The 13,524-nt window shown below is 42.7% G+C and overlaps 1 protein-coding gene across 1 annotated transcript; it reads right to left on the bottom strand.

Annotated features, from left to right (window-relative positions):
* Positions 1-197: 197 nt before the first annotated feature.
* Positions 198-8,295, bottom strand: LOC143105959 (arrestin domain-containing protein 1-like). The gene is made up of 8 exons (XM_076270100.1): positions 8,119-8,295; positions 4,905-5,015; positions 4,688-4,738; positions 2,800-2,954; positions 2,301-2,483; positions 1,994-2,170; positions 1,153-1,660; positions 198-848 (listed from the first exon to the last, which is right to left on the bottom strand). Exons 1-8 carry the CDS (start codon positions 8,234-8,236, stop codon positions 808-810), a joined length of 1,344 nt encoding a protein of 447 aa, XP_076126215.1. The 5' UTR covers positions 8,237-8,295; the 3' UTR covers positions 198-807.
* Between the last annotated feature and the right edge of the window lie 5,229 nt (positions 8,296-13,524).

Below are 13,524 nucleotides of genomic sequence, written 5' to 3'. Positions count from 1 at the left end.
GCATGTGGCGGGACTCACCTTGGCTGGACATGACACTCAAACAAGATTGAAGAGCAGTGGAGTTTCCCAATTTGTGGGCTTGACTGTTGTGGCTGAATGTGGACCTAGAATTTCCATTCAGTTATCAATTTCATAATTAAATCATAGTATACATTTTTGTTGTTTCAAAATTAGAAAATTTCAAAATTACAAACAACCAATTTTGAGAAAGATTATTTTAATTCAGTGGCAAACTACAATTGAGGTTTAAATAAACTAAGTGAGCAATAATGAATATGCTTTAGTGTTCATATAAATACTTAAAAACAACCATTTAAACATAAAATAAAATAACCAAAAGTTCTGGTTATGCTCTGATTTTCTATCGAGTTGTGCATAATGGGTACATGTTTGCCTTTCATTGATAGTGGGTTTCCATTTGTATAAAAATAGGTACAGGTACAGCTACCCTACATGAACTTCAATACTTCCAATATACAACCCTAAACATCACAAACACACACAAGGTTTATTTCTGAACAAATTGGATTAACATTCCGGTGTATGTTCTGAGACAAAACAAATGACAATCTGAGCTTCTTGTACAGTGCTCGTACTCCTGAAGAGGAAAAGTCTATCATTTGAACTAATTCAGTATATTTCAATGTTTTTGGTGAGTACTACTTCTGAGATGATGGGTTAGCCTCAGTGACAGACATCGCTTGGTTATTGTAGACCTACAAAGAGGCTGAAAGATTCCAGTGTTCAGACAGTATAAGGCGGAGGTGCTTTTCCCCACAATCTTCCATTGCTCCCTTTGTCTTGATTTCAGGTATTGTTGCAGGTTTCATCATAAGAGGGAGGAGGCTCTGTGGAAAACAAAAGAAGGCAAACACAGATAAAGTTGCTCAAACAGCAAAGCCTGTGGCCTAAGGAGAAAATAGATTCATTGGTGATGCCATTTTTTCCACTAGGTGGAGCCACATATGAAAATATTTGCTTTGACCTGACAATCCATTCATTCAAGTTCATTGCCAGGAGATAATCATGAGCACTGAGATGGACAATGAAGATAGTGAAAATACCTAGCAAAATGTTTTTGCTTCAGCCAACAACATTTTCATCTGAAAATCATTCAGCGATTCAAATGCTATCAAAATGGCACCTACTCACCATATGGATATGCTGAGGGTCCATAGTTTGGCGGCAAGATCAATGGGCATGCTGTTTGTACAGGTGCAACATTGCTCTCGGTGTAAAAAGGTATGGTGGCCCCCGTGGACACACTGAACATAGGTGCTGCTGAGGCATTTTGCCTCATCTGCGATGAGAACGACAGGCCCGGGGCATAGCTGAAGGCATGTGGCGAGGCTGCAGCCTGGGCGCCAGGCCCCTGCTGTTGCTGGGAGTGGCTCTTGGTGGGAAGCTCCTCAGCCTGCGGTGTGCCCACTTCCAGGGGCAGGTGCTCTGGCTCGGCCGGCGGGGCGCTTGGGGAAGCGTAGCAGCTGCGGGGTCGAGGCCTGGGGGCCGGTCTCGGGGGCGCTGTCTTGGGGACAGTGGGAGGAGTTGACCGGGGCACTGGGGGCACAGGCCGCGACGATGTGCGACGGGTGGTGTCCACAGAGACGTTGCCAATGAAGATGGGAAGAGTCAGTAATACGTCAGGGGATTTCAGCGAAACCTGCAAACATAAGAACACGTTTATAAACGTCACAAACACGTCCGATCCAACTAGGCACAAATCTAAGTGCTATTGCACTTCCTACAAATCTTTACTAGACCAAATAATTAGACAGTGAAAGTCGCTACAGGGAAAGAGGATGGTGCAAAGAGGAAATGCAAATAGGACCTTTTAAATAATCTCTGGGGGAACAAGCGGTAGATCACACTGCGTCCACACTGAAGTGCACTACACCCACTTTGCACTTGTGATTAAAACTCCCATTAACAAAGACATTTGAGGACCTCATATCTGGTAATGGAGTGAATTAATTATCCCAGTCATACGGCAAACCTGGATGTAATAGTCAATGTTGATGAGTTCACAGCCTTGCAGAGGGGACTGGGGAAGAGGGGGCACAATGATCTGCTCCTTCCACTTGGCCTCTTTGTTGGCCTTCACACCCGAGCCTTCCACTTCTGCAATGGTCCTCAAGTCATGGATGGGCCTCTTGGTCTTATATGTCACTTTCTGTTAAAAAGACATAACACACGTCAGCACTGTGGCTCGTTGCAAAAACAAATCACCTATCTAACTTCCTCATCTTGCATCCCTCTGCTACACACACACACACACAATACCAGTATATTTGTTGCATTACCTGTATGAGGCTGGCTACCAATGTGCTTGTGGATTTCCCTGACTTGTTCTCGATCTCTGTTTCAAGTTTAATGATCTGGCCTGGAGTATACCCTCTCAGGTCACTGGTCGCCTTCAGCACAATGGTACCATTTTTCACAAGCATGTAGGTGAAGTCCTTAGTGACAGAGGAGGAGCTAATATCCTGTAAATGGAAGACGGAAACCCATAAGGTTTGCTAACGCACAGAAAATGCTAACACACAGAAAAAATGTTTAGGCCCTCATTTAAATTGTGGGCAAAGTGTAAATTATATAAACAAGCAAACTTCTTGTGCGTGAAGTATAGCATCATGTGACATGTAGGAGCATTGAGCTGACTCTCAATCTTTGTGGTTAAGGTCTTGTCCAAGATGTTAAATTAGCATTGATTTGGCCTAGTTATTAAAATAGCTTTACATAAGACTTTGCCCTTTATCCCCATTCAAATTAGGGGCTGTAATCTTCCACCAGATTTCTCACCTGAATATCAGGCACATTATTGAGGTCTAGGGGCTTTAGGATGAAGAAAGGCTTCTCTGCCTTGTAGTCCTTTGAAAAGCGTGGCGTGTCAACAAAGGCTCGAATTTCAAATATAATCTTGCCATAAGGTCCTTCATAGGATGTAGGAGCGGTGGCTATGGTGAGAGAGAGTAAAGGAAACATAGAAACAGAGACAGAGAAAGTGAAGGAATGCAAAAATAAGTAGAACAGGGAGAATGGTCAGCATATCAGATGAAAAGTCAACGTATACATGCACATCTGTGTCTACCAAGTATACTAATTGAGGACACATCTGTCGGTGTCAATCAATCAATCAATAAATGAGTTTGAAATAATTTTACATTGCGTGAATCTCCATCAAACTTATTTATTGTTATTTATGCTAACAGCATTTTTTTTTGCTTTTTTTTGCTTTTCATAGGTCCCTTCATAACTCTTTACTCCCCCATCTACATTGAAATGGCTGCAAAGCTATACTGTTGCTTATGATCTAATCATTTCATCACCAGGTCTCCACTGGCTTTATTTCCTGGGAACAAATGAAAATGTGCATCTTTGCTGGATGTTGTTTTGGATTAAAGCATCTACTAAATGAATAAATTGATTTTCTTCTCTCTTGACCCAGGACCAGTGCGTGAAAAAGTGCATGAACATACACAGTTAGCACACAAGAGTGAGGAAACAAAATGTTGGTGCTGCATGGATAGTCCATGTCGACCATCCTAGTCACAAAACTTCCATAATGTGCACTGTGCATATACCTAAACATAACTGTGTGTGGAGGTGTCCTTAAAACTTTATTCCCCTCAGAGATCAGGTATATGCTACAAAGAGTACTATAATGCATTATGAATACTACAGTGTTTTATCCTCAGACAATAATGCATTATCTTAAAAGATTGCTTCATGGTCTACCCAGGCTAAAGATCGACTTTGACATTATAACTGGGGGCAACAACGGTATTCAGCAGTAAAGCTATCTGTATAGCAGGCAGCAGTTTCACTTTGAGGCCACAAATACTCAAGATTAATTTACAGGTCACAGATTGCACATCAAATAAGATCTCTCACTTCAGACTCAGAATGTTGTCTTAAGCCCACTTGAGTTGTGAGCTGAGAAGGAGGTAACCACATTTCAAAAGGCACAAGGAGACAGATGCCCTGCTGCCTCTCCTTTCAACTCTCAGCTATAAACCAGTTGGATCAGTTTGAGTTTCACTTGTTTTCCTATTATGTCAACTAGGGAAATGTTTGTACCAAGAGAACCAGTGAAGGGAAATTTAAAAGGTATAACAAACATAAATAAGATTGTCGTGTAATTCTACTTATGTAGATTTAGCCCTAGCAGTACATGCCCACTGTATGTATTTCGCTTGAGTTGTTGTAGCTTTTGTTTCCAGTTTGATTGCAATGCGGCCATATACTTTCAGCAGTGAACAGTGAAACCTAGAGATTTTCAAAATCTGCTAGCGGAAAGAATGGCACAGTTGCACACATACCAACCCCACTGGCCAGGAAACCCAAATGCACACTTAAGGGCCAGTGCCCTGGTCACATATTTGTGCAAGTAAAATCCTCAACTATCGTTACCATCAGTTACTAAAACCCTGCCCTATATTCAGGAGTACTAATTCCATAATGCTGACTGCAAGCAGACATCAAGACACTGAATGGCACCATTCATTTAGTGACCCTTAATTCAGTTTCTAGACTAGGAATGAATCTCTCCACAGTCCAATCATTTCCCATGCGACCTTGGTGACCTCAGTCTCTTCTCAAACATACACAGCCAAATGTACCGACGGTTAGAGGAAAAACCCAATGAGTCATGAAAGTGTCAAGTGTCATTAACACCTAACTATCTCACCTGGTAACAGAAACTTGAATGGAAAGGTATGAGGGCCCTTCTTCAAAGTGCCTGGGAAAAAACAACAAAATGTGTACCATTTACACTAGGGACAGAGGAGTGGTGTGTTAGTGTATATTTCATTAAGAATGTAATTTTTTTGTAGCCAAAAGTGTACATGTTATGATGAAGAGGCGGCTGTGCCACTATTGAGGGTTATAGCCATCAGTGGGCCTACCTTTGTCAGCCACCGAGATGGTGCTGTTGAAATATTGCTCTTCAGCTGCCCATGACGTATCATTTAATTTGGTGCTCACTCCACAGTAGCCATGGCAGTTCACCTTGATGGCTGAAAATGAGAGGAGAGGAGGTTACACAAATAGGGGTTATTTCACCCACACGCAACATAGAACAGAGGAGGGGACCTGCCAGATGTATGTGGGAAAATGACAAACATTTGCAGAGAAATAGGCCGCCACTACACTCATGCTGGTTCACATGACATTTGAAATACCACAACCCTAACCCAGCCCTGCCCTATAGTGCATCCCCACTGCGTCACCACAGACAGTCACAACCAAAAATCAGTTCCTCGTTCACTATTTCCTGATCAAACACCTTTAAACCATCCATCACTACACGATGTATATATATGGCTTACAAGGGTTCATTGTTCTGGTTGGATAACACCCCTAGCTGAGAGTGAAGTGGGATAGGATGTTTATCAGCGCCTGCCGCTGCCGCCCCCGAGGCTGCTTCCCCAACTGAGCACGTCCCCAGGCTCACCAGACAATCACAAAGCCAACGGGTAACCAAAGGAACATGCACTGCCTCATGGGGTATAGGCCTCATCAACGACACTAACCAAAACCATGTGCCATGAAAGCTTTCTGAAGAAAGACAGCCTATGAAAAACTTAACTTAAAAACTGGCACAATGTCTTGTCATATCCTGCCAGTCAGGTTTATGAATAATACAGTGAATACTCAATATGTTGATAAATGATTAGTCGCTATTGCAATACATTGTAACCTATATTTGAATATGATATCACAGTTAGGCTATTCAAAATATCTGGCTATTCTGTGTTAAGTACTTATTTTATTATTATTTTTTATTTGGGTGTGTGCAGAGATGTGACGTTGAGATATGCAGCTTCAGTCTTACCTGTTTTTCAGGACACAGAATGTAAACAAACTAGTCACATGGCCCCATTTAAAAAGAAACACCCTGACTTCAAAAGACATGTTCAGATTTCAACTCTCTGTTTGTGGCATGCCTCCATGACTCGGTGCAATTACTGTAGAACCTAATATGTCTAAACTTTGACCGTAAATTCACTTTCAGTAGCATTCTCCGCATATAAATAATTACACTACATGAACACATAATGAACACGGCACAGCTACACTGTTTTCATGCTTGTTTCACTACTGGGGCTGTTAGCCTAGACAAAACCACAATAAATGTTTCAACTCGTGGGCTTGAGATGATCTGAGCTAGGCCTCCATTGACAGAACATTTGTTCTGAAAGAATCACAGTGTCATCCAACTAGGATCCAACTAGAACAGCTGATTCACTATGGTCATTCTAAAAATCCGCTATACTAAAGGAACGCCACAGCAAATAGTTGCAAGGGTGAGGTTACACAAGTGTTTTGGAAAATAACTCCAATGATGCTGTTGCACGCATGCACGCACACCTCTTTAGGATGTATCTTATATACAAAAGACAGCGCAAAAGGAATACACGGAAACCACATTTCTAGATGCATATCAGTGATGTAATGATCCACAAAACTGGCTTAACGTGCCATGCGTCACCCACTGGTGCTGTGTGAGACAATGTATTGCAATGCGGATGGAATGTGTCTGTTCCTTGCCCACTTCTTTCCATGGCGTGTGCAGCAGACAGCGAGTCCAGGCTGACTGAAATGATTTTTGTGTTCTCTGGGGAATACCACAATAATGCACCGTCTGTCTGACTGCTAGAGACCACAGTCTCAAACAGTAGCCTATGTTGTCAGGACAGGGGCTTGTTAACCATTTCCATGTAGCTCATAAGGAAAAGCTCATAAGGAAGCTCACCACTTGCATATTAAAAGCCTGAATGGACAACAGCATGGCAGCTTGATTTAAGTAGAGTTTTCTGACTGAGGGATTTTTGTAATAAACACTAACAAATTGAGAGTCTTTGTTCATTGTTAACATTGTTAAGCTTCACAACACATGTGTAAATATTATCATAGCATAAGCAAAGTGTGTGATACAAGAATAATTTACTGGTATGTCTACTCTCTGTAAACCTCTTCCAACTGTGTGATAAGCACAGGGTAACGTACTGCACTCATAAGGCCACACAACTGCTTACTGTAACTCAACCACTTGTTCAATCCATGTAATGTGAACTTCCCAATGAGCCATTGTTTTCATGTCTAGGAAAACATGACATCTGCTTACAGAAAAACTGATCCATATGCTTAGGGGATGATTTTGTACCTCAATGAAACAGGTGTAGTAACAGTCTCAGACAGAACTCTGAGCACAAAAGCAACTTGTTACAAGCTGTCCTAATACAAAGAATAGCCTACCATCTGTCGCATCACAACATTGAAAAGTAAACGACTAACTTCAGGTGTAGACAACAACAGATACTGATCACCTCTCCTAAATGAAGGTTCTTAACAAAAACACAACAAAGAACTTAACTTTAACTACACATCATTCTAAGGTTATTCTGGTTCTTGTTGCTTTTTGCTTCAACAGCACAAGAGACCGAATTAAATACACTTACAGTGTTTCTCAAAGTGGCCCGGGGACCACTGGTGCTATTCCAAGTGGTCCGCGAGCACACATGGTAAAATAAGGCGAGTTGTTTGCAATGTTGAACAACTTATGTAAATCCAAACAGTTCTGCAACACTGCCTATGTAAGCTACGTCAGTTTAAATCATATCTTCTGACACAATAAGCAGGTGCAAAGACAATAAGCAAAGTGGTTCAGTGAGTAGGCCTACTTTGTAATATATAGCCTACTGTTGAAGTAGTCTGTTTTTTTTTTTTTTAACTAGGTGGTCCGTGAGTTTTTTTATTTACTAGTTAAGTGGTCCTTGGTCTGAAAAAGTTTGAGAAACACGGCCTTACATGTTGTCTTCCAATCTGACGTCACAGCTTATCTCGACCACAAGTTAGCCCACAGCACAAGACCTATTAAAGGCGGATATACCTTTAACCACTGTTATGAAACTGTAGGATACAACTAAAGCGCACGTGAGTTGCTGTAGTCGATCTAAAATGAAGGCCTATAGTCCTATTGTTTTTATCTTCGTAGGTATTAGGCCCCAGACTAAAAGGTGCGCCAACCAGCTTTCCCAGGTTACCGCACAGGTAGGTCGACTCGCACAGGACGACGATGTAACAAAGGTTAACGCAGCGCAAGTTATTTTTTCTCACCTTTACATTGTATAGCCTCGGAGTTTGTTATTTTCACGGTTCCTGTGATTGAATCCCCTGGATTGTAAACCACTTGGTTGTCCGTGAAAGAAATTTCGAATTCTTCGAGTTTTCCCATTTCTTCCTTCCAGCCACCTCAAGTAGCGGCGAACGATAGTGTGCCTGTCGCTGGGGGAGGAGTTGACAGGGAATGGGGAGGAATTTTCCACCTGTGCCTAGTTCCGTTTGCCATCCAATCTTGTCTTTCACCATGATGTGACGTCTGTAGTTTGTCCCCTTGTTTTCTCACACATTCATCAATAGGCTAATAATCACAGACAAAACCAATCGCCTATTAAGGTGTCACCACGCTGTCAACCCATGGCCCTATAATAATACTAAAACAAGTTTAGTTTACTTTTACAGTTTGGTATGGAATTGCATAGCCTACAAACAACCGACCAACCCTTGAAATAACACAGATTTCCACTGACTTTATGGTCACCCAGCCAGCCTTCTTTCACAACAAACATTAAGCTTAAGGGCCTTAGGGATATAGGCCTATTGTATTCTTTGGATGCTGTCAAAATATGATTCATCTAATGGCAATATATTGCAGGTAGGCTATGCAACTGACTGCATTTGACTCAGGTGCTGTTAATGAACAAACACATAACAGGGTCATGACCAAAAAGGAATCTATTATGAACATTTCACATGAGTAATAGTCAGATTATGACACTAGACTACAGAAATTGTGCAACTGATTAGGTCAAAATCTTTTTGTAATTATTGCAGGACTACAATAGGCCTACAGCAATTAATGATAGACAATCAGCAATTGTAATTATTGAGTGAGCTTTTTTTTTGTTCCCACTGCCTTACACAGCAGTCCATGCATACACTGCATTCCAAATTATTATGTAAATAGTTGATGCAAATGACAGTCAGTATAATTTTCAAGTCATCAACTGTTAGAGTATAATTCAAATTTTATTGGACAAACCTAACAGTTTCAAAAAAACTCAAAATGCACTGTTCCAAATTATTATGCACAACAGAGTTTCAAGATAGTCCGGTGGACAGCCCATAGAGCCCCATTGTGGACCCGGAAATGTTGAGTACACCAAAGTTTTATGATGGAAATATATAGTATGGGTTCCCAGCATGCAGAAACTGCCGGATGCTAATTTGCATATGTTGGGCAATTTGTGTAATTGGGCTAATTAGCATATATTAGCATAATCACCTATATTGATCATATTATATAAGCTGCTTGGCCAAAATGGTCAATGTTAGTATGTTTTTAGGGGTTACTGGAGATGCTGAGTCCATATCTGATATTTTCAAGATTCAAAATCACTATTTTAACTTGGTTTGGTCACGTTTTTACTCTCATTAAGCGGATTTTGCTGAGTTTTTTGGTCCAATTTAGACAGATTTTTGGAGGATAGGGCTGTAGCGATATACAGTAGGGCTGTAACGATACACCAACCTAACAATTCGATTCGTATCGTGATTTTTGACCCACGGTTTGATACAAACCTCGATTTTTTTGGAGGGGTCGGGCTAGACATTTCAATAGCCTACCTTAGAACACCAGAGGATTACAATATAATATATCTGTATTATTTTATATCCTGATATTAAAAGAGAGAATACTGAATGTCTGATATTCATGACAGCACACTTTATGCAGATTAGCCTATATAGGCCTACTATTTTTAGTACAACTCTACATTTAGCTGTCTGGTGGAAGCCTGGAAATATTGTACACAAAGAAGCATAGTTGGCTAGCTTATCATAGTCTACAGATTGGACTGTTCAGTTTCCTCATGTGTGTTTAAGGTAATACTCTTCTCGTAGGGACAAGCCCTTTTGGGAAACATTGGTATTGAGATGATCACTCAAGAGCTTTAACAAATACATGCAGCATGCTAATGATGCTAAGCAGATTTAATAGTGTTGTCTAATCAAAAGCTTTATTAAAGGTCGGGAGCAGGGACATTGGCACAGAACATAGCACACGCTAGGGAAGTCAAGAACACTGGTACCTTACACACATAGGGTTGGACGCAGCCGCACCATACAGGCACAAGCACACATAATAACAACCCCAAAGTTCTCCCAGAATCCCAAGCGCGAAACATTGTGGCACAGTCCAGCACGCTGACATTACACAGCTCCCCCAACAAGCCATTGCCGTCCTCGGCACATTCAGTCCAGCAAATTCTCTGGCACTGCCACACAGCAGGTGGGGTGCACACACCGCAAGAGCCCTACTCACCCAGGGGAACCACAACCACCAGCAGCCCAATGCAGGTAGTGCTGGCAGTCACCTGGCCTGTCGCCGCTCGTCCCCAGCTCCCTTCAGAGAACGCCCTCAGGTCGCACTTTCGCAGTGTGCACCACCACGACGTTCCTCCAACACCTGGCGGGGCCTAGCCTCCACTGGCACAGACTCCCCACCACTGAACACCGTAACTGGCACCGCACCTCCGACGCTCTGCTCCGTCGTCTCACCAGTCGAGGCAGCAGACTCCAGCTCCATCGTAGCCGGACCACGCTGAACAATCAGGCTACAGCTACCGACGTTGGCGTCCCTCCTCTGCTGCCTCATCGCATAGCGGTCCTCCGCTGCTCCTGGCCGCTCCACTCCACCATGGTTGCGCCAAGGCCTAGACCTTCTCTCTGGCTCGTGCCATCGGATTTCACACAACAAACTTTTTTTCCCTTTATTTTTCTAAAGAGCGCCGGCGAACAGGCCAACAAGAACAGGCCTCCCGCACAGCATGGTGCCTCCCACACGCACCCAAAGGCTTAGAGTTCCGTTTTTCAGAGGGCACTTCCGCCGGAGCTGCCCAACCGTCGTGCCTCAAACGGCTCCGCCAACCGTCCATCCTCAAGGCACCACCTCCTTGCCGCTCCACCTCTGCTCTGCTCCGCAGACAGGGCCACCGCCAACTCCAACCTATAGCTGCCTGGCGGGGCCAGGGGCTCAAGGTCTTCTCACGGTGAAGTCAGCGCCCAGGTCGGCGTCACCACCTCATCTTCCAAGGCCGCTCTCCACGTTGCGTGAAGCCCTTCTCCGCCGTGTCCACTGCATCGAGATCCTCTTCAGGCTAGCATTCCTCCCGTAGCCAGGCCCAGGCTGGTCTCCTCCCGCGGCTTCTACTGATGGCCCCTTCGTACCCCTTACAAGGGCTCTCTTCGGATCCTTTTGCTTGGGCCTCCACCTAGCGGTGAGCATGGACGGATTATGAACTTTCGGGCCCCTGGGCCCAGATGTATTAAGGGCCCCCCACTAATTGTCGCATGTGGAAGGGGGGTTTGGGGGTCCTTCCTCAGAAATGTTTTAATTTGTTTGATGTGATTTCCTGTATACTGGTGCATTTTGGGGATGGACTAAATTCAATCAGATTCATACACCATACATCCTGATGTGTTAATATTGAGGCAATGATTTCATGCAAAGGCTTGGGCTTCAGGGCCCCCTGACCCTGGGCCCGGTAGGCTCGTGCAGTAATCCATCCCTGGCGGTGAGGCCTCCCACTCCCGGCTCCTTCAGCACTGAAGACACTGTCTCCTACAGAACGCAACTTACTCCTCCATGGAAAACGTGCCCATCTACAGGTGCTGCTTTGGAAAGCAGCAGACCGCCCTGATTCACCGGGTGTGGATATCACCGCGTTTGGATGGAGTAAGAAGACAGGTATGAAGAAAGGAGAGGAACTCGCCCACCCTCGATTCAAGTCCTTTTGCTTCTCCTGATTTGTTAGATGTATCAGCTGTAACTGCAAAGCTGGATTAAAACTGTAGACATGTATCTGGAAAGTGCAGCTGTGCAGCTGCAGGCCTGGCCTGTACTAATTATTGTTTCTGCAAAGGCAGTGATGTTACATGTTGCAATATATATATCAGAGGAGGCTCCTTCATTGAGGAAAGGGAGGAACACCCTCCTTAAAATTTCAGAGAAAAATAAAAAATATATGAAGTGAATTACTAATCTGATAAATTACTGTTAATATTACTATTTTTAACACTTTGAATGAACAAAATCGTTCCCCTAGGTCAAAATGCCAACAGCACCCCCTATCGCTATTGAAAATTACTGTATGGAGGAGCTTCCTCCTCAAGCCCCTCATTGAAGTCCATTATAAACGTCTCGGACCCCAGCGGCTCGTGAATCACGTCGTTTTCAATGGCCAAGGGAGGAAGCTCCTCCGTACAGTAATTTTCAATTGCGATAGGGGGTGCTGTTTTTAGCGGCAACGGTTCAAGAACATTATATGCAGTCTACGAATCTTATGTTGAACGGAAAGCTTGTTTTTTGCTCGTGAAATAAACAGTACAATGGAATCAGTGGACAATCTCAAATCTTTTATACATTCAAATACACTGCGAATACACTGATGTATGATGAATGTTTATCAAAGCAGGAAGACCAGCTCCAAAAATTCATATTCCAAAACAAGACGGTAAGGCTAGTGTAGGCTACTGAATGCTACATAGTCAGACAAATAGGCTACTCATGGCTAACTGGTAACGTTAGCACAGAAAACAATCAGCCATAGCCTACTGCTGGCCTGTCACATACGTGGACAGTTCACTTGGTGATAAAACATTTTTGGATAGTTATGCGTTGTTATAATCATCCAAGTTATGCCTTAACTAAACAATTGTTAAATAAGGTTCTTGTTGTTATGTTATTGTTTTCACCGTTCTAAATGTATCTTTGGATGGTAACATTGTTAATGAATGTTTCAGACCATAATGCATTCCTTAATGACGTCTTCAAAAACATTTGCCTTTCGAGTATGCTTTAATAAATTCCCACTTAGCTATTACAACCAGTCTTTAAATTATAGCGATTTGGCTTTAAAAACAATAGCATGTTACAAATTACCACATTTAAGGTCTATTTTTATTGGTAAATAGTTACATGGTTTTATAAAACAAGTGTCTATTTTTATTATTATAGACTTTTGTGCCAATATAGGCCTATTACACTGAGCAAAACCTCCAGACTTTCCGTAATTTTGCACATCTGGAAAACAGTATTTCATAACTAGACCTACATATGTTCCCTGACTTCCCAGACCTACATTTACATTTATTTACATTTACATTTATTAATTTAGCACTATTATCCAAAGTGACTTATATATTTAAATTATATTACAAAGTTCATTGTCCCTGGACGAATTTGGGGTTAAGTGCCTTGCTCAAATGCACAATGGTGGAAGCCAAGAATTGAACCCACAACTTTTCTGGCTGCTGCATGCTTGCCTAGCTCCTTAGGTCAGACCCCCCCGAGAATGTCAGAACAGCATTTATTGCACAACATTGCCAGTTAAAATGCTACATAGCACATACTGCTGCTATAAATGTGTCTGGGTAGGCGGCCTACATACTCTATTGTTCACA

The sequence above is a fragment of the Alosa pseudoharengus genome, unplaced genomic scaffold, assembly GCF_046254945.1.
Source record: "Alosa pseudoharengus isolate Yale_2024_CS ecotype anadromous, Long Island Sound unplaced genomic scaffold, YU_APseudo_1.1 YU_APseudo_1.1_scf_6, whole genome shotgun sequence".
NCBI classification, from domain to species: domain Eukaryota; kingdom Metazoa; phylum Chordata; class Actinopteri; order Clupeiformes; family Clupeidae; genus Alosa; species Alosa pseudoharengus.
The sequence above is the reverse complement of the archived record's forward strand: the minus strand, read 5'-3'. Positions and strand labels throughout refer to the sequence as shown.